This window comes from Amborella trichopoda, chromosome 9 (genome assembly GCF_054954075.1).
Source record: "Amborella trichopoda isolate Santa Cruz 75 chromosome 9, AtrichopodaSantaCruz75HAP2 v2.0, whole genome shotgun sequence".
NCBI lineage: Eukaryota > Viridiplantae > Streptophyta > Magnoliopsida > Amborellales > Amborellaceae > Amborella > Amborella trichopoda.
Window position 1 is genome coordinate 54,832,697 of NC_142344.1, and position 20,639 is coordinate 54,853,335.

General features: G+C 37.3%; 2 protein-coding genes across 3 annotated transcripts; both read left to right on the forward strand.

Annotated features, from left to right (window-relative positions):
- Positions 1 to 1,538: 1,538 nt before the first annotated feature.
- LOC18447821 (subtilisin-like protease 4) lies at positions 1,539 to 4,192 on the forward strand. The gene has a single exon (XM_006857907.4). The coding sequence runs from the start codon at positions 1,596 to 1,598 to the stop codon at positions 4,041 to 4,043; it is 2,448 nt and encodes an 815-aa protein (XP_006857969.3). The 5' UTR covers positions 1,539 to 1,595; the 3' UTR covers positions 4,044 to 4,192.
- Positions 4,193 to 13,232: 9,040 nt separating this feature from the next.
- Positions 13,233 to 20,330, forward strand: LOC18447820 (flavonoid 3'-monooxygenase CYP75B137). Of its 2 annotated transcripts, XM_006857906.4 has the most exons (3): positions 13,237 to 13,760; positions 17,345 to 17,839; positions 19,628 to 20,330. In XM_006857906.4, exons 1-3 carry the CDS (start codon positions 13,260 to 13,262, stop codon positions 20,252 to 20,254), a joined length of 1,623 nt encoding a protein of 540 aa, XP_006857968.2. In that variant the 5' UTR covers positions 13,237 to 13,259; the 3' UTR covers positions 20,255 to 20,330. The 2 variants fall into 2 exon arrangements, with proteins under 2 accessions (XP_088702126.1, XP_006857968.2); XM_088846000.1 differs by lacking the exon at positions 17,345 to 17,839 and having other exon boundaries at positions 13,233 to 13,760.
- The last annotated feature ends 309 nt before the right edge of the window (positions 20,331 to 20,639 follow it).

A 20,639-nucleotide genomic window follows, 5' to 3' on the forward strand; every position in this document is an offset into this window, starting at 1 on the left:
ACCCGGTAGGTCGAACCCACCTAGGTTTGGGTCCGTGTCTAAGTTTTGAACTTGGTGGGTTGGGTCTGGGTCTAAAACCTTGGACCTGAGTTGGATCCGGGAACAGGTCGACCTTACCTAAATCTGACCCGAACGGCAAACATATCTACGAGCGCGCGCCCACACACACACACACACACACACACACACACATATATATATATATAGGGAGAGTCTAAGGTCAGCCCGTTAACTTACAGCTATGGTAAGCATTCAATGGTACAAATTGAATCTGAGTCGGTCTAATAATCACGTTTACATTTTGTATTTGAATTTAAATTTTTTTTTTTACAAATCCAATTCACTTTAAATCTTGAGCATCTGCTATTGAAAAATAGGAAAACCTAGTATAAATATTACAAAAATAATTTTAAAAATTGACTAAAATACAACTAAATTTATAGGGGTATTTTGGTCAATCTATTTTTACGAATAAGTATTTAGTATTTTAGGTGTGTCTTGATAAGAAGAGTAGGTGCTCCAAATTTTAAGTGATTTAAATTTGTTGAAAAAAATTAAAATCAAATATGACTCACAATCATGACCATGAGATTGGCGAAGATTCATTATTCAATCTCCTACTAGCTCAAGATCTTTTCCTATATATTTATAAATAATTTCAAAAAAATTTATGGTTATCTTTTAGAAAAGCATAGGAGATTGTGAATCCATTTATATCTTAGAGGAGTTGGTCTTTAGCTAGGAGATATTTATTTTTTTACAAAAGAAAAAGATTATGGAAACGTGGGTATAAGTTTTTTTTAGATCCGTTCTTGTGTATAGTTTTTTTAAGGAAAATAGGAGGTTACTGATTTTAGGCTTAAAGATGGCTATCTCTTGTATTAGTTGGGAGTATAAGTGTTTATCTTTAGTTTATAGAAAATATATTTTATTTTATATTTTAAAAAGAGTGATAAATTTTTTAGTTGGGTTGAAACTAGAGAAGATAATGAGCTATGCAGGTACAAAAAATGAAGTAGGGAGTTGTAATTATCTTTTAAGAAGTTCAATAGAAGAAAATGGAAAGAATCAAATTACAGATTTATTTTGGTTAATTATCAAATTTTAGGAAGTCTAGAATGACATACTATGTTCCCCTATCATAGAGGCGCGTGAGGTAATGGAAAGGAAGAGGTAGTTATCTTCTTAGTTATGGCAAAGGAACAAAAAATTCTATTTTCTTTGTAAAATGGGGTGGGTAAAAGTTGGGTCATAATATTAGTTAGGTTTATTTGTTATAGGTTTTTTTTGAAAGAAATTGATGAAATAAAGAGTTTTCTCTGCCTTTGCTTATGGGTTAATGCGCGAGAGTCGATAGTTTTTATACTCGGTGAATTTGTCGTCCGGCTCCCCTTGACATCTACAAAAGTTCGAAACCGCGTATGGACGATTCCATTTAGAGGCCGGTTTTTGTACCCACGCGATCTCTCTTTCTAAAATATCACTTTCTCTCACTAGGCTGCACCGGCCTGCCGCATGGACCCAGAGCCTTCCAAGCGATAACATCTCCCCTCCCATGGACCCAGAGCCTTCCAAGTGATAACATCTCGCCTCCCATGGACCCATCTCCATTGGACTTAGTCTCCGTTTCAACTCTACTCCATATAAACCCAAGCACCAAACCCACACCTCAAATCCCCTTCATTTCCAGAGGAGCAATGGATCCGAGAATATCCCTTTGGAGAAGCACTACCATCTTGTGTGCCATTTTTTTGCTCCATGGGGCTTCTGCCTCTCGCCCTCACCACCACCATTCTTCTTCTCCAACCAAGGCAGTGAAGCAGCAGCTCGAAACTTATATAATTCATGTGAGGCAACCAGAGAGCGGAATTTCCAGCTCTCTAGAGAGAGAAAGCTGGTACAAATCCTTCTTTCCGAAAACTCTCACATCAAGCTCCGCAACTGAATCAAGAATGGTTTATGCCTACAACAAAGTCATTGATGGCTTTGCAGCAAGGCTCACAACTGAAGAAGTAGAATCCATGAAAGCCAAAGATGGGTTCCTCCATGCCTACCCCGATAAGCTTCTTCGACTTCAAACCACGCGCACGCCTCAATTCTTAGGGCTCAGCCCGAACCGGGGGGTCTGGCCGGATGCTGGGTTTGGCAGTGGCACCATTGTTGGTGTCCTAGATGGGGGTATATGGCCGGAGCACCCGTCTCTTGACCCCAGGGGCATGCCACCGCCACCGGCTAAGTGGAAAGGTATCTGTGTTGATGCCGGGGAAGACTTCAACTCATCGAACTGCAACAACAAGCTCATTGGGGCTCAACTCTTTAATGCTGGTGCCAAGGCCATGCTTGGAGAGGCCGCTGCTGAGCAGCCTGGGCTGAACTCTCCGAGAGACATGGATGGGCACGGCACGCATACGGCAACAACTGCGACGGGCGGGTTCGTGCCTCATGCGGAGGTACTTGGCAATGCTGAGGGCACTGCTGTAGGCATGGCACCGCAAGCGCACTTGGCTATTTATAAGGTGTGTTTCGGTGAGACATGTGCAGACTCTGATATACTGGCGGCTCTCGACCAGGCGGTCGAGGATGGTGTCGATGTGCTCTCGCTCTCACTCGGTGGTGAGTCCACCAGGTTCTTTGAGGATGTTGTGGCAATTGGCGGCTTCACCGCGGTGCAGAAGGGAATCTTTATGAGCTGCGCAGCTGCGAACTCCGGGCCACTACACTCGACTCTGGTGAATGAGGCACCCTGGGTGCTGACTGTGGGAGCGAGTACACTTGACCGAGAAATCATAGCCGATGTGAAGCTCGGAAATGGCCGCATCTTCATCGGTGAATCCCTTTTCCAGCCAAAGTTCTTCAAGCCAACTCTGCTGCCTCTTGTGTACCCCGGTGCGAGCGGGAACCTCAGCGCTGCACAGTGTGCTGAAGGTGCCCTAGACCCTAGCCAAGTCTCCGGCAAGGTGGTGTTTTGCGAGAGAGGGGGCGGCATAGGCCGGGTTCAGAAGGGTGAGAATGTCTTACAAGCCGGGGGCGTGGCCATGATACTTATGAACGACGAGCTCAATGCCTTCAGCCTCATCGCCGACACCCATGTTTTGCCGGCATCTCAGGTTAGCTTTCAGGACGGGGACACGATGAAGGCCTACATTAACTCGACTCAATACCCCACGGCCACGATTCTCTTCAAGGGCACTGTGTTCAGGGACACTGCTTCCCCTGCTGTCGCCGGCTTCTCATCCAGAGGACCCAGTGTCGAGAGTCCCGGAATACTAAAGCCAGACATCATCGGCCCTGGTGTGAGCATCCTGGCCGGCTGGCCCTTAAACTTGAGCCCTTCTGGCTTGCTGAACGACACCAGAAGAGTAGTTTTCAACGTGATCTCCGGCACATCCATGTCGACCCCCCACCTAAGTGGGCTGGCTGCATTGCTCAAGAGCACGCACCCTGACTGGTCCCCCGCCGCCCTAAAATCGGCAATGATGACCACCGCAAACCCATACGACACCGAGGGGAAGCCCATAACCGATGAGACCCAAGGCCCAGCCGACATCTTCGCCACTGGCGCCGGGCACGTGAACCCCACCAAAGCCACCGACCCCGGCCTCATCTACGACCTCAGTGCCGGCGACTACATACCCTATTTGTGCGGGCTAGGGTACACCGAGGCCCAAATCCAAGCCATTGTTAGGAGCCATTTCAAGTGCTCAAACCAAACCAGCATCTCTGAGGGAGACTTAAACTACCCATCTATCTCTGCAGTCTTCTCTCCAACAGGGCCTTCTTCTTTTACCTTTAAAAGGACAGTAACCAATGTTGGGGCCAAGTATTCTACTTATGAGGTGGAGGTGGTGGAACCTCAAGGAGTGAAAGTGGAGGTGAAGCCCAAAAAGCTTTACTTTAAGAAAATGAATGAGAAGCAAACATTTGAAGTTGTGTTGTGTAGCTATGGGGCTGGATCCATGCCCTTTTCTCAAGGCCACATAAAGTGGTACTCTGGGTCCAAGTATGAGGTGAGGAGCCCCATTGCTATAGCCTTCAATGAGTGAACTCTAGTAAAAGAGAGAATTTGATGCTTTGTATTGCTTAGCCATGGAATCGTGGCGTTTTATGACATGGAGTGCATTGTTAAATTAACCTGTTGTCCTGTAACCATATCTTTCTTGATGAGTTTAATTTCAAATTTCATTTTTGAGGACCTTAAAATTTTAGGTAAAATAAGAAATGTTCCACTTATATTTGGAAATTACAAAGGAGGTTGATCAACTCGTTTTTTTTTTTTTTCTAAATTGGCTCTCAGTCAACCAGAATTTTAATTTTTTACTTTTTTGTTTTTTTTGTGTTTTGTTAGTAGAGCAGTGCCTTAAACCTTGGTGCCCTACCCTACTAATGAAAAACTTAAAAAGAATCGAAAAATAATAATCAAATTTTGGATTGACCGATGGGCAATTTTGTAAAATAAAAAAAGTGGGTTGACCTACTTTCTTTGTAATTTCTACCTATAAAATGAGCATTTTGTATTTTACCTAAAATTTTACGGTCGGTACTTAAATCACTCTTTCATTTTGTATAACGGTTGTTTTAGGATTGGTTTATTTTGTATCGCGTGCTGCTTTAGTGGACATCTATTTTGTCCATGTGGCCTATCCCAATTCTCGGGCCATATTTTGTGATCCAAGCCCTAATTTTTGAGACCCGACCACAGCTCTAAATAAAAAAAGGACCCAGTTTCTATGCGGCCAATCCGCATATGTAGAATTGTTGGCCTATTAGTAAATCTATTTTTGAGATGAATTTTTTGGATTTAATTTTTAAAGACATTTAATCTCTAACAGGGAAATTATGAATATAAAAAATAAATAAATTCTAAAAGCTAGAAATAATAATTCTAATAAAAAAATATTTGGATCGTTAGTTTCCATTGGTTTTTGATGGAGCACCTACTAGCATCCATCTTTAAAATGGATGGTTTACATTGTTTTGACCACATATGTAGTCATGCGATCCAGCCTGTAACAATTTTCAAAAATAAAAAGTAACACTAGAAAGTAAAAAGAAACGAAGCAATGTTACAACAAAGACCATAACCAACCACTGTTGTTTTGGTGTTAGCAAGTGAAACAAGGACTCATAAAACCATCGAGTCAATCCGGAACCGCCCAAGTCAACTATGAACTAGTTGGGTAGTAGGGTGATCCTTTCTCGGACCCGGCTAGTTGCCCGATATAATCTTTTATGCAAAAAAACAAGGAAAAAAAAAAAAAACAAAGGATTTTTTAAAAAAAGTTATAGATTATCCCATTTTCAAATTTTTACACATCCTACCCTCAATACGTTTTCTATTATATAGCAAATAACATTATTTTTTCTTGTATTTACCCCCACTTAAATAGTCTAACATTATTTTTTCTTGTATTTACCTCCACTTAAATAGTCAACGCATTTTGAGACCAAAATGCCATTTTTCTCTCTCTCTCTTCCCTTTTCTAACATATTTTTTTATATTTTTTTCTCAAACTCTCTCTATCTAATAACCAAAAAAAACCTCACTCACCCGTCCTCTATCTTTCTCTCTCCGCCCATTTCTCTCTATATTTCTCTTTTTCTCTCTACCCTCCCTTATTCTTTCTCTCTTTACCCTCCCTCATTCTTTCTCTACCCTCCCGCACCATTTCTCCTTATATCTATCTTTCTCTCTCTACCCTGTCTCACTCTCTTATCTTTTTTTCTCTTTCTACCCTCCCTTATTCTTTCTCTCTCTACCACTCACATATCTATAATGCGGTCCGGCACAAAAACATGTCAAACCGCAAAACAATTTCAATCCAGCACAAAAAAGTGTCGGACAACTTTTACATGACCATAATGCAGTCCGACACATTTTTGCACCAAACTGAAATTTTTTTTGTGGTAGAGAGAGAAAGAGAAGGAGGGCAGAGAGAGAAAGAGAAATGGGTAGAGAGAAAGAGAAAGAGGATTGGTGGAGAGAGGTAGAGACAGAAGTAAGAGAGGGTCACTTATCTAATAAGGACAAAGGAGATAAAAAAGGGAAAGAGAGGGAAAAGGGGCATTTTGGTCTCAAAATGCTTTGACTATTTGACTGAGAATAAATACAAGGGAAAATTACATAAACCCTCCTAAATATAACGGTTCATTCAGCTTACCCCCTACTTAAGCTTTCCTAACAACTTTTTCTCAAAAACTATGTTTCCTAGTAAATATCCCCTCAATACAAAAAGTGAACTGTTTTTTTATGAAGATACCATTCCTGTATTTTAAAAAGTCATTTTCGGGTCCAATAAAACGAAATTACCGGATCAAATTTCTATAACGCCGGAGCGCCCCTCCAACAAAAAAAATCCCTGACTGCAATAAACGAACGTCGGACTAGCCTCCCTAACCATTAGACTGCCCCTCAGAATGCTGGACTAGGGCAGTTCCAGTGAGATGAAACGCTGGAGTGCCCCATGAAAATGCCGGATTGCCCTTCCTAATTGCCGGACTGTAGCATATGAACGCCGGACTGGCACCCTAACCGCCGGACTACCCCTCAGAACACCAGACCGAGGCAGTTCCAGTAAGATGAAACGTCGGAGTGCCCCATAAAAACGCCGGATTACCCTTCCTAATCGCAAGACCGCAATATACAAATGTCGAACTAGTAACAGCAAGTAAATCATGAAGAGAGAGAGAACGCTAATGAAGAAAGTGAGCGTAGAAATAGGTGGGTAAATCATGAAGAGAGAGAGAGAGCGCCAGTGAAGAGAGAGAGCACCAGTGAAGAGAGAGAGAGCAAGAGTAGAAATAGGTTCGTCGGTAAGGGAGGGGTAGCATTGTCTTATAATTCTTTTTTTTTTAAGTGGGGGGATATTTGCTAGGAAATATGGGTTTTAAAAAAAAGTAGTGAGGAAAGTTTAGGTGGGGGTAAGTTGAATGAATAGTTGATTTTGGAGGGTTTATGTAATTTTTCCTAAATATAAAGAAAAATAGTATTAGAGTTTAGGGTATAATACAAAAAGTATTGGAAGGTAGGATGTGTAGAAAGTTGAAATTGGGGGTATCTATAATTTTCCCCAGTTTTTATGCTTTTTTTTATCATCAAGTATTTTTAACTTTTTTCATCCAAAATCAATCTTTCAACACCTTTTTTTTTTCCCAAAACTATTTCATTGGATTGATCTGAGATTTTAACAAGGATTTCTAATAAATAAATAAAAAACCATGTTTTTATTTTTTATTTTTTCAGGTAATTTAGTGGGTAAGATAAGCCCCTGCCCATTTTCTTCAAATAGATCAAAGAGTTACATTTTTTGAAGATGTCAATTGGTGGCATCAGCACGATTAACAACCACAACGTGCTAACAAGGTATGGGGATGTTATCACAATTTCTTTTCTAAAATAATTAATTTTTGAATCTATTGGTGAGAATGAAGGTATTCCTAGCAACATCTTGCAGGCCCCTGCCTGCATCAAATTGGTATCAGAGTTAGTTCCTTTTGAGCACCCTAGACCTTGCAATTGTGTGCAGTGGCTGCTCAAGATAAGAGTCCCAAGGTTGATTAACAAGACTCAATGTTTTAGGACTCATCCGAGTAACTTGGCCTATGGCCAAGGCAAGTTCCAAAGGCCAACTTAGCCCTGTTGAAAATTATTGATAATACCAAATTTTAAAACAAATCTTACTTAAGGCTATATTTGGTTGCACTCAAATTTCTAGATATTTTTGGATTTTTTGTAATTCAAATAAGTTTCAATATTTAAAAATTAAATGTATGTTTAACAACCTAAATCACCTCCCAAAATACTTAGATATGGGTGTGGTTTCTATAAGGTTGCAACCTTAAACAATCCAATTAAGGTGAACCTCCAAATTTTATCATAACATGTAATTTTGGTGTAAAAAATTCTTAGGATTATCTCAAAATCTATTTTTATATCTAATTATAAAATTTTAAACTTTAAAAATGGTTAAAATTAAGTAGATCTATAAACATATAAATTTTTTTAAAAACGGACGATCTAGATAATGTGTTGTAAGATGCATTATTTATGGGACTCAAAATCTTTTTTTTTTTTCATAGTCATACATCTCATTGTCGAGATGATCAATTAGAGAGTTTTTCAACATTAAAACAACCTTTTCCAATGTATTTTTAAAGTGCATCTGTAATTCTACATTTTAAGGTTGCAACCTTATATAAACTTTTGCCAAGTTTGGTCGTCTCCTCACTGTATATGAGCAGTCTCTCTCTCTCTCTCTCTCTCTCTCTCTCTCTCTCTCTCTCTCTCTCTCTCTCTCTCTCTCTCTCTCTCCATGCACTCCATAGTCCATACACATTAACGTCCGCTCCTCCTCTCCTCTCATTGGAATTCAAGGAATATTACTCTCTCTAAAAAGGAAAATGGTTTGATAGGGCTGCAGCCTCATCAAAATGGACGATCTAGATAATGTGTTGTAAGATGCACTATTTCTGGGACTCAAAATCTTTTTTTTTTTCATAGTCATAAATCTCATTGTCGAGATGATCAATTAGAGAGTTTTTCAACATTAAAACAACCTTTTCCAATGGATTTTTAAAGTGCATCTGTAATTCTACATTTTAAAGTTGCAACCTTATATAAACTTTTGCCAAGTTTGGTCGTCTCCTCACTGTATATGAGCAGTCTCTCTCTCTCTCTCTCTCTCTCTCTCTCTCTCTCCATGCACTCCATAGTCCATACACATTAACGTCCGCTCCTCCTCTCCTCTCATTGGAATTCAAGGAATATTACTCTCTAAAAAGGAAAATGGTTTGATAGGGCTGCAGCCTCATTAAAATAAGTAAAGCCTCACCTCATAACTTCCGAAAATTACAATTCAAGTATTGGAAAACTTTTATATACATCATCTCAGCATGAACATTATGGTTGTGAAAAAAACTTAGGATTTCAAACTCTGAAAATAGGGTAAATTGTAACAAATTATCTAGACATATGTTTGTCCTAAAAATAAGTCTTCAAATATTATCAAGATCCATACCATTTTTTTAGTTTCAAATTTTATTATGGGTATTGAAATAGATTTTAGAGGCATAATAGAGATTTTATTACCAACCGTGTTTTTTGGATGAGAATTTGATGTGAGGCTTTATTTTGTTTTCATAAAGCCTAGGCCTTATAGAAATTTTATCCCTCTACAAAACCCTATATTTCCTTGACTCTTCTGTCCATAAGATCCTCATAAACCCTAAATTCTCTGCAAAAACACTTCAGAAAGATCATCAACTTCTCACCTGAGACGAGAGATTCAAGGCTTCTCTCTCTCTAGAGAAACCCTAGACCTCTGCAACCCCACTAGCTAGAAATTCAGTTTCTCATAGCGTGAACAAGAGCTCTAGCTTTCCAAGCCAATAATGCAATAGAAGAACATTGGAAGGTATGATCTCAAGGTGAGTTGACTCGCCTATGGTACATGGGTTGGCTTTAGAAACGAGCAAGATGTAAAAGAGAAGCAAACGATCCCATTTTTTTATTTTTTTCAAAATTGCCTCTAAGTTAACCCAAATGATGAAATTTTTTTTTTAGTTTTTTTGTTAGTAACACAGTGTCTTAAAGCTTGGAGCACTACCCTACTAACGAAAAAATAAAAAATAAAGAATAATCAAAATTCGCATTGACCGATGGGCAATTTTGAAAAAAAATAACAAAAATGTTGATTGACTGACCTTCTTTGTAATTTCCCACTATAAATGAAGCATTTTGTATTTTACCTAAAATTTTAGGGTCAGTACATAAATCACTGTAAAAAGAATCCTTTTTCTCCTCAAGAATTTTGATAAAATGTTTAAACTTCCCTAATCTCATATTCATAACCCTTAATGAGGAAGGGCATTTTGATAATATTATCCACACAAGCAACTTGAGCCAAATATTTTATGCGGTTCCAAAATCCCAAACATATTTTCCATTAAAATTTTTAATTCCAATATCAGAAGTCCATATGTTGATAATTTATCCCCATTTAAATCATGTTCGAAATTTGAGGTGAAATAGGGGAAAAAAAATAAGCTTTTTATTTGGGCATGCAAAGTGCCTTCTCAAAACTATTTGTTTCGTGTAAAAAAAAGGTGATTCGTCTTTGATATACCAGAAAACAAATGATCTCTTTTTATGCTTTAAATACAAACCCCAAATGATCTCTTTTTATGCTTTCGAATCGTGTGTGGTTCTATTTTTCATATCTATCGCGAGGCCAGTATGGTAGTGGATTCACTTAGCAAAAAGGCTGCATCTTTTTGGTGCTACGGTTTGACGCGCTAGACTCTCGGATTTTATCTCCCTCCTTTTTCTTTATGATACAGATGTCCCATCATGGGGTTGTAAAATTATAAGTTGTATTTCTTTATCTATATTAATGAAAATAGATAGGGGGCTTTTTCCCCAGTTACCCAAAAAAAAAAAATGACAAATTAAATATGGGCACATCCAACGGCCACAAAAAGAGTATGCTATTTTATTTTTATTTTTATTTTGGAAAAAGCCGGTATAGGCCCACTAGCCTACAGCTACTTATGAGCCCAACTGCCCAGATTCAATATGGGCCGATCTGACGGTCACAACCTTATTTTGTACTTTATTTTATTTATTTTTTTAAATTCAAATCATATGAAATTTTAGACGTCTATTCTTCTCATCAATGCGCATCTAATAAAAATATTAAAAAAAAATTCCTAAAATATAAATTGATCAAAATACCTTTGAAATATTTTGGGGAATATTTTGATCAACTAATTTTTTCAAATTATTTTTTGATATTTTTTTTAGATTCGCCAATTTTTAAATAACATACGCTCAAAATTTCAAGTGATTTGAATTTATAAAAAATAAAATAAAATTTAAATACCAAATATAATTGTAATCATTGGATCGGCTCAAATTCAATATGAGCTATTGGGCTCATTTGTAACTGTAAGTTAATAGGTCTATGTCAGCTTTTTCTTTTCTTTTTTTTTTTTTTTTTAAAATAATATTTATCTAAAATTTTGGTAAAAATATAAAATAAATAAAAATATTTTGAACATAAAGTTGACTAAAATACCCTTAAATTATTCCAAAGCTATATTGGTCAATTTTTTATTCTTTTTTTTTTTATTAATTATATTTTATACATTATATTCCAAAGCTATTTTGGTCAATTTTTTATTCAAAATATTTTTTATTTATTTTATTTTATACATCATGTAAAATACAATTATACTTTAAATTTTAAATAAATATAATTTTACATAAAAAAACAAAATATTATTATTTTTTTTGGGTTATCGGATGATATTAGGTTCAATCTGAAATAAAAAAAAATTACTTGAGCACCCTTCAAGGAACCCTATTGTCCGAGCCCCCTATACCATCCCTTTTTAAAAAATATTGTTTTTGAGAGTTGATATCAAAAACACCGATGTTTTTGAAAAACACCGAGTAGAATCGGACTCGCCAGTGTTCGACTCGGAAATCGTAAAAAGTGGATCGTATCAGCTAAAAATCGGAAATCGTCCGGTTCTAGAGAGAACTGGACGATTCTGTACAGTGAATCGTCGATTCACTGTACGGAATCGGCGAGTCCGAACAATGAATCGGTGAGTCCCGTACGGAATTTTTTTTTTTTTTTTTTTTTTTTTTTTTTTTTTTTTTTTTTGTAATCCATGATAGATTTTTTTGTATTACTTGATCGATTTTTTTATAATCCATGATCGAATTGTTTTTTTTTTTTTGTAATCCATGATCGAATTTTTTGTTTTTTTGTAACCCATGATAGAATTTTTTGTAATCCATGATCGAATTTTTTGTAATCCATGATCGAAATGTTTGTTTTTTTTTCTTGTAATCCATCATCGAATTTTTCGCTTTTTTTTTTTTTTTGTAACCCATGATAGAATTTTTTGTAATCCATGATCGAATGTTTTGTAAAACATGATCGAAATGTTTGTTTTTTTTTGTAATGCATGATTGAAATGTTTGTTTTTTTTTTTGTAATCCATGATTGAATTTTTTGTTTTTTGCTTTTTTTGTAACCCATGATAGAGTTTTTTGTAATCCATGATTGAATTTTTTGTAATTCATGATCGAATTGTTTTTTTCTTTTTTTGTAATCCACGATTGAATTTTTTGTTTTTTTTTGTTTGTTTTTTTTTGTAATCCATGATCGAATTTAATGTAATCCATGATCGAATTTTATGTAATCCATGATCTAATTTTTTGTAATCCATGATTGAATTTTTTGAAAATTTGTGATTTTTTTTTTTTAATCCATGATCGAATTTTTTTTTGTAATCCATGATAGAATTTTTTGAAAATTTGTGATTTTTTTTTTTAATCCATGATCGAATTTTTTTTTGTAATCCATGATAGAATCTTTTGAAAATTTGTGATTTTTTTTTTTTAATTCATGATCGATTTTTTTGAAAATTTGTTAATTTTTTTTTTTAATCCATATTATTCAAAGAGAAAATGAGAGAGATGATGATTCTGAGGCCACCCTATCCCAGCCATATTATTCACATATCGAGTCCCAACAGCAACAGTGTACGGATGAGCACGACAGTGCAGGTGAGCATGAAGGATGGACAAGCTTCGGGGATTTTAGATTGGGAACACAACAAAACACTAACACTCAGGGATTTGGGAATAGTCAGACGCCTGCTAATATCGATGATTCGTTTTTAGATCGAATCAATGAATTGTTAAATGAATTTAATCAATGGTACCAACGTGACCAAGAAGAACAATAACGTCGTCTATCATTTTATTTTTAGATCATATGTTACTAATTTTATGTTTTATTGTGGTCCATGTATGTTGATATACTTATTCCATGATAATTATATGTTTATCTTTTTGTGTGATGTAAATTAAATGCTGAATGGCGGTTCATGCAGGGAAAGAACATATCAATATTCGCATATTCATTCAAAAACATGAAAATTCTTAATGGAGTACCCTCATTTCTTATTGAATTCCTAAAAAACAATATTTATAATGAATATTAATAATTTTTTCGAATTTTTATTAAACTTTATTCTGACCGATTCACCCGATTCTCGATCAGGATCGCCGATTCGCCGATCCGGATCGATTTTTTGAAAACCCTATCCGGGTCACTGATCCGTTTTTTAAACCATTGATGGGGACTTTAAGATTCCCTTTAATGCCTGGTTGTCGTCTCTTGATGTGGGTCTCAACCTGTTCAGCTGGTAACTTTTTCACTGTTATTTAATCTCCAAGATTTCGAATGGTTCTCACACACTCCTTGATCCCTCTGTCTCTCTCTCTCTCTCTCTCTCTCTCTAGAAAACGAGCCACACACTTAACCATGGAGCCACCAGCCAGGCCATGGCTAGCCCAACCAAGGCTCGAAATTGGCCACACCAACGCCCTCGTGCTCGTCGCCCTCACTCTAATCGCCACCATTTACGCCATCGCAAAGAGGAAGCAACGCCTGCCTCCAGGACCACGAGGGTGGCCTCTCCTCGGCAACCTCCCCTCTCTTGACCCCAACCTCCATGAGTGCTTCGCCTCTCTCTCGAAGCGCCATGGCCCCCTCATGAGCCTCCGCTTGGGCACCAAGCTCGCTGTCGTGATCAGCTCGCCGGAACTCGCCCGCGAGGTCTTGAAGGACCATGATGTCACGTTCGCGAACCGGGATGTGCCGGCAGCAGCGCTGCGCATCGCCTACGGCGGATCGGACATCGTGTGGACGCCGCACGGCCCTCTCTGGCGCTTGCTCCGCAAGGTGCGATGAAAAAATGTGTTCTTCTTTTAAAATAAATTTCTCAACATTGGCATAGAGTTCATGACCGACCCGATCCATTTCCATTTTAATGGTAACGGGCGTTACAGGGGTAAACGGTAGTTCAACTAAAAATTGATAAGAACGGGAAAAAAGATGGGAAGATAACGGACAAGGTAATAGAGAAATATTTAGAAAGGGGACGGTGTTTTATAAACATAGCCTTATCCAGCCACTTCAAATTTTGTTATAAAGGGTTGTTTCAGTGTTGACAAAGAAGGAAAATCATATGAGGTAAATATGATCCATCTTGCAATATTTTTGTCATAAATTATTTTCAAGTCTTTGGAAATATTCAAGATCTAGACTAATTCGAAGTTTCAAATTTCACAAGGACGAAATTGAATTTACAATGCACCACAAGTTCTTTTTCGGACTGAATTCACTTTTCTAGAGGAGTTTTGAAAGGTAACATTGCAAATCCGTTTTTTAAAAAATCGGATAGATTTTTAAAACACACTCTACGCCGTCCAATTTGACATTTAATGATAAATAACAATTGTGACCTCTTTTTAAAAAAGATAAATAATCTTACAATATACAATCCCTTTTCCATAAAAAGAATCCTTCCTTTTGCTAATATACCTTATTTTATTGCAACTTAATCATTGTTTTACTAGTTAGAATGGAATCGAATGTAAAGGACAAAAAGCCATTGTAAAAGACAAATAATAGTCATTATTTTCTCGAGGAATCATTTTTAACAACCGTTAGCGATATAATAGCCATTATTTTCCATCATAGCGGCTGTTCTTATGACATCGAAAGTGGTTCTTCCACTAAAAATTGCTATGACGACCATATTGTCGTATTATATATTTTTCTTGTTGACAAAATGAGATTATTGATAATGTTATACCTTTTTTTTCTGGTTGAGATAATGTTATCGATATTATCAAATAATAGTAGATAATAATTGGAAGTAAAAATAATAATTGATGACACATAGGTCACCTTCCCTGAAAGCATACTTTCATATATCATTCAATATTTTAGATTTATATGATTTAGTCGTGTTCATTATTTATCTTCCAAAGTTTATTATTGAGTTCTTTGGACGAAAATGCCCTTTTCTTGGGGGTGCACTAGGTGTGGCATAGTATATTAGCAATCCGGCAGTAGGTGTATTGATCTCGGTTCGGCAAGTGAAATTTTACTCCGGAAATATGTACAGTCGGTCTGGGAGTAAGTGTACAAGCATTGGTTGTGTGAGAAATTGTTTTTGTGACGACAGCCAATCCGACAAGTATATGTTCCAGACCATATTTAGCCATTGAACGTCCTACAAGGATGTAACATCATCATGTACGAAAAAATGGTATTTGTTATAAAAATTAGATTTGGAGTACAAGTTGTGGAAAAAAAAAAAAGTAATTAAGGGAGGTTGTCTAGAAAGTCTACCTTGAGGAGTTTTTTGTAATTTTTCCTTTCTTATTAGTTTAGTAGGATTTGTTATATAGTTTAGGAAACATATAAAACGAAATCATTTATCTTTGGTACAAAGTGGTCACATTAATCTTGACCATTGGATGTGAAACTCGGTGGCTACAATTATTTTGTTGACCAAATTCAAACTTCAAAAGAAGTTTTTTCAAATTGTGACACATCCAAACTATCAAATTTCACATTGGATGGTTGTAAGTAATTGTGACCGCCTTTTATCAAAATAAATGACCTCATTGTATAAAATCCCTATAGTTTACACATCTCAAATAACTTTAGGATGTATGTACTCTACCAATAGGGAGGGTAATGGGCTTGGCCAGCCCACGTCCAAGGCTGACCGTAAACTATGCAAGGTAGCCCTGGTCCAAAAATTCAATTTCCGATTGGACCGTACCTGGCCTGAACTTCGCCCTAAACTAGTCCCGAACCTGAAATCCCACTGTACGACCCGGGCCCATAAGCAGCCCAATCTACCGCCTAGTTCTTGTTATAGAAAACGTTCTATTCATTTCCCCTAGATAACCATATAAAATATTAAAAAAAATTGAACTTAGGCAACGAACTGACCTAAAAACTTATTTTATTCATAATTTCTGATCATCTTTGACTAAAATATCCCATGGAGAAGTGCATATGAGCGCATGGAAATTTCTCACAAAAACTTTAACAGCACACCATTCATCCCAGGGACCATCTGATGTCAACAACGGCTGGCTAGGATTTTTTTAGTTTTTTTTTTTTTTTTTTTTTCAGTTGTGCTATCAGTTTGATGTTTCAAATATCGAAGAACTTAATTTTTATTTTTAAATTTTTTTGACATTTGTGGCATTTTCTGATGTTCAATATATCGAACCACCCAATTTGTAGGGTGGTACGGTAATCGCAACATCAAATGACCCTACATTTTTTGCCCAATGTTGTTTATAGGGTAACCTGATGTATAAATATCAGACCACCCTTTTCATAGTTTTAAAATATTTTTACAATCCGAGTTTTTTAACATCGAACTACTTTTGACCTACATTTTTTCCCAAAGTATATGCTGACCCATGTTCGAAAGCTCAAATAGCTAAAAATAGAAAAAATTATGAAAAATAGTGGTTCGATGTTTATAATATCAGATAACCCTATAAAGAAGGATGGGCCAAAAAAAATGTAGGGAATTGAATGTTACAGTAATTAGACAACCTAAAAATGGGTTGGTTCAACATTTTAGATATCGGACCACTCCACAAATATAAAAATAAATAAATGATTCCATGTTTGAAACATCGAACCGGTGGAAAAAATGAAGGAGTAGGGCTTACAAATAAATTGCCAAACTTATGGACCAAAGGATAAATTCGATAATTTTACCCAAAGATGGAAAGTGATTCCAAGCCGTCCGTGAATTAAATTGCCCACCAACTGTTCTCGGTTGAACCAAGCGATTCCGATTCGATCCAACAACTTTTTAACTAACATTATACAATAAGACCATTTACTTTCAGTATATCAAAGTCACAACTACTGTTGACTATTGGATGTGAAATTGGCTAATTGGGGATGTACGATTGATTAGATACAAAGTCCGAAATAAAATTTTTAAAACATTGTAACACATTTTAAATCGTCGAAATTTATATCTAATCGCTTGGACTAATTTTGACCTCCTTATATGAAAAGTAAACGGCAGTAATACAATGTCTTTTAAAAAATATTGGGATGCGTCAATACTTTGCTCAAACCTTTAAAGCGCTCATACGTATCCAAAATCTTATTCCCAAATAATTTTCACGATAAATTAGAATGGGTGGCAATGGCCCTGGCCGCCCTGGGCCCTGGGCCCAAGCCCGTCCAGCTATGATTGGGCCAAAAAGACTTTGGCCTAGGCCCGACTCTAGCCCTATTAGGGCCGGATCAGGCCAAATAAAATTCAAAATAAAGCGAAAAAAAAGAGATCGTCGGGCTGGGCCTGCCTTGACCTAGGCCAAGCCCTTGGGCAATATTTTGTGGGCAAGGCTCTAGTTTTTCAAGGTCGGGCTACTCGGCCCATTGCCACCCTTATAAATCACATTGATTTTCTTGATTATTCTGACCAGGTATGTGTGCGCGAGCTACTGAACTCTACCATTCTCGACTCGCTCTACACACTACGAAGGCGCCAGACCCGAGCCACTGTGCGCGAGATGCTGCACAAAGCAGGCACACCAGTCAATGTGGGCGCGCACATGTTCTTAACTGCGCTCAACATAATAACAAACATGTTATGGGGAAAAGACTCGGGTGATCAAGATGACTGGGCTAAGGCGGTCGAGTTTAGGAGACTCGTTGGGGAGATAACCGAGTTGTTGGGGAGGCCTAATGTCTCGGATTTGTTGCCATTGTTGAGGCCATTGGATTTACAAGGGATTGAGAAGAAGATGGGAGGTTTGTTTGTGAGGTTTGATGGGATATTTAATGAGATAATTGAGCAGAGGATGAAGGATGGGGGAAAGGAAGGTTCTCATGATTTTCTTAACTATCTATTGGACCTCAAGGATAAGGGGGACCCCAAGACACCATTAACCATGACACACATTAAGGCCTTACTAATGGTACATTCTCCTACCTCAAATAATGAAACCTGGGATAAAAAAGATAACTTTATTATAATACATCGAATTTATCTATTTAATATTTTGTTTATTCTCAACTACTCCAACTCATGATCCAATGTATAGTGACTCACCCGAATCGACACGGACTCGGGCTAGCCCTATTGGCGAGGCTGAGTTTTTCAAGTTGGATGTACAAATCGGGGAAAGAAAAAAAATAAAAAAATTCTAAAATAACTAAAAAGTATTAGATTGAATTTTTAAATCCATTTGAATATGATTTTGATGTATTTGGCAAATATTGGTTAATGTATTTGGTCATGATCATCATTTTATATTTTCACTTTTTTTAGAATTTTTAAAACGTCTCAAATTGTAAATTAGTTTTTTCATATCCATTTTGCTCTACAATTATAAGCTTATGTCGAATTTTTAATGTTGTTTAGGTTTCAATTTTACTCTTATTACAATTTTTTATTTTTCAAATTTTTCTATTTTTTAAATTTTTAAATACCAAAGGGGCTTTGTACTAGACTCCGCTAAGTAACTCGCCTTAACCAAGGGGCAAGTGCTCTGGCAAACATGAGTCCGAGCACACTATCATATGTATTTTGATGGGGTTTTGAAATTAAACAAAAAATACATTCATCATCACAACATAGTGTTTTTCGATTAATTTGATTGGCTACACGAATCCTGGTCCGCCATTTTGCTCTAATGAAAGTTATACCCTTCAATGGAGCCTTAAATTCCCGTATCTTTTTAAACTACTTCCAACCACATCCTTTTGGACCTATCCTTACCCTTTTCAGTCATTCCACACCAACTAGCTCGCACCTCCTAATAGGTGTTGTACTTGGTCGGCGCCACACATGGCCAGCTCACCTAAGTCCCATCTCTCTCATCTTATCGCCTATTGGTACCACACCTAATTTCTTTCGAATGAAAAAAAAAAAAAAAAATACAATAAATTGTTAAGTAATTCATTTTTTATGTGTATTGTCATAAATTTTTCATTCCAAATTTACTGGGCTGATCTGGTAATCAACCGAGTTGGACAGGTTCAGGAGAGAAATTTTGGGTTAAAAAGAAGTCTTCAAATAGCCTTAGTCTTCCATTCTTATATACACTCTATACTAACCTCTTAAGATGTCTATGTTCTATCTTTGCTTGCCATTATGAATGCATGTGAAAATAAGGCCTCGTCACTCCATATGAACACTTCAGAGAATATCCTAATTCTGCAGATGGGGAAAAGGTTATTTGAAGACATTTTTACATTTTTTAATTTCTGCCAAGGTGTCTGAATACAGGCACACCACTTAGTTGTTTGATGTTTTAGCTTCTTAATCGAATTATATGTAGAGTAGTTAACAAAGAAATTTCGAGTTAAGTATTGTTAAGTGATTTAATATTTGTGGAGCATATGGTTGTCAAAGAGTCAGGCCTGGGTCAAGGCTACAATGGTAGGTTTCGGAGATTGGACCTCATTCATATTTGGCCAATCCAGGCCAGTCAAACCCAAACCTCACCTGCTGGTTACAACTCTAGTAGGTTGCGGCCAGCGGATGATTCAGACAAATTATTCAACTCATTTGAGTAGATAACGATATATTTAAGCTGTGTAAAAATCATCTCAACCTTTGAGTGCTGAGCATAGATGGATGGAAGGGACTACATATACATGTATGCTATGCAATTACTTGTTACTAATGGATCAGAGTGTATAATATATGCCCTCTTGGATTAACACGACTGTTTGGAAATGGGTGCTTTGAAATGGAACAGGACATGGTGGTCGGAGGCACTGATACGACGTCCAACACAGTTGAGTGGGCAATGGCGCACATGCTCGAGAAGCCCGAGATCATGAAGCGGGCTCAAGAAGAGGTAGACCGGGTGGTTGGCACGAGCACAACGGTCGAGGAGTCACATCTTTCTCACTTTGTATACCTAGATGCAATCGTTAAGGAGGTTCTTCGCCTTCACCCTGCCCTGCCCCTACTCGTGCCCCACTGCCCTAGTGCACCATGCACCGTTGGGGGCTACAATGTGCCTACGGGCACTCGTGTTTTCATCAATGTATGGAGCATTCAGAGAGACCCTGCACATTGGGATAGGCCTCTTGAGTTCGACCCCGAGAGGTTTTTGAGAGAGCCCAAATGGGATTTTAGTGGGCGTGATTTTGAGTATTTTCCTTTCGGGTCGGGGCGGCGTATCTGTGCGGGCATAGCCATGGCCAACCGTATGGTCAACTACTCTGTAGCTACTCTTCTTCACTCTTTTGAATGGTGTTTGCCCGAGGGAGAAAAGCTGGACATGGCTGAGAAGTTTGGCATTGTTTTAAAGAAGGCTGTGCCTCTCCTTGCCATCCCAGAGCCGAGGCTAAGTGACCCGGCTCTCTATGAGGAATGAAGTGGCTGAGATCCCACATAATTGAAATGACCTTTCTTCTTTCGCTTCAATGAAATGATTTTCTCTTTTGCTACAATGAAATGATTTTCTTTACGGGAGATCTTTTGACCTTTTTAATGGTTTTGTATGATATTTTAATTACTTAAATGATACTTTCCGAGTTAAAAAATTGTCAGCTCCAAAATATTTTAGAACTTACTTCTTTTTAAGATTTTTATGAACAAACTGGCAATAGAAAGGCAGTGGCTGGTATTTTATCTTTTTTATCGGCCCAGGTCTCTAGTATTTTTGCCTTTTTGGTTAACTAAACAACCTTCCCCATTTACCATTATTAATGCCGAACTAAAAGTGAAAATGACACTATTAAAAGCTATAAAAAAAAGTA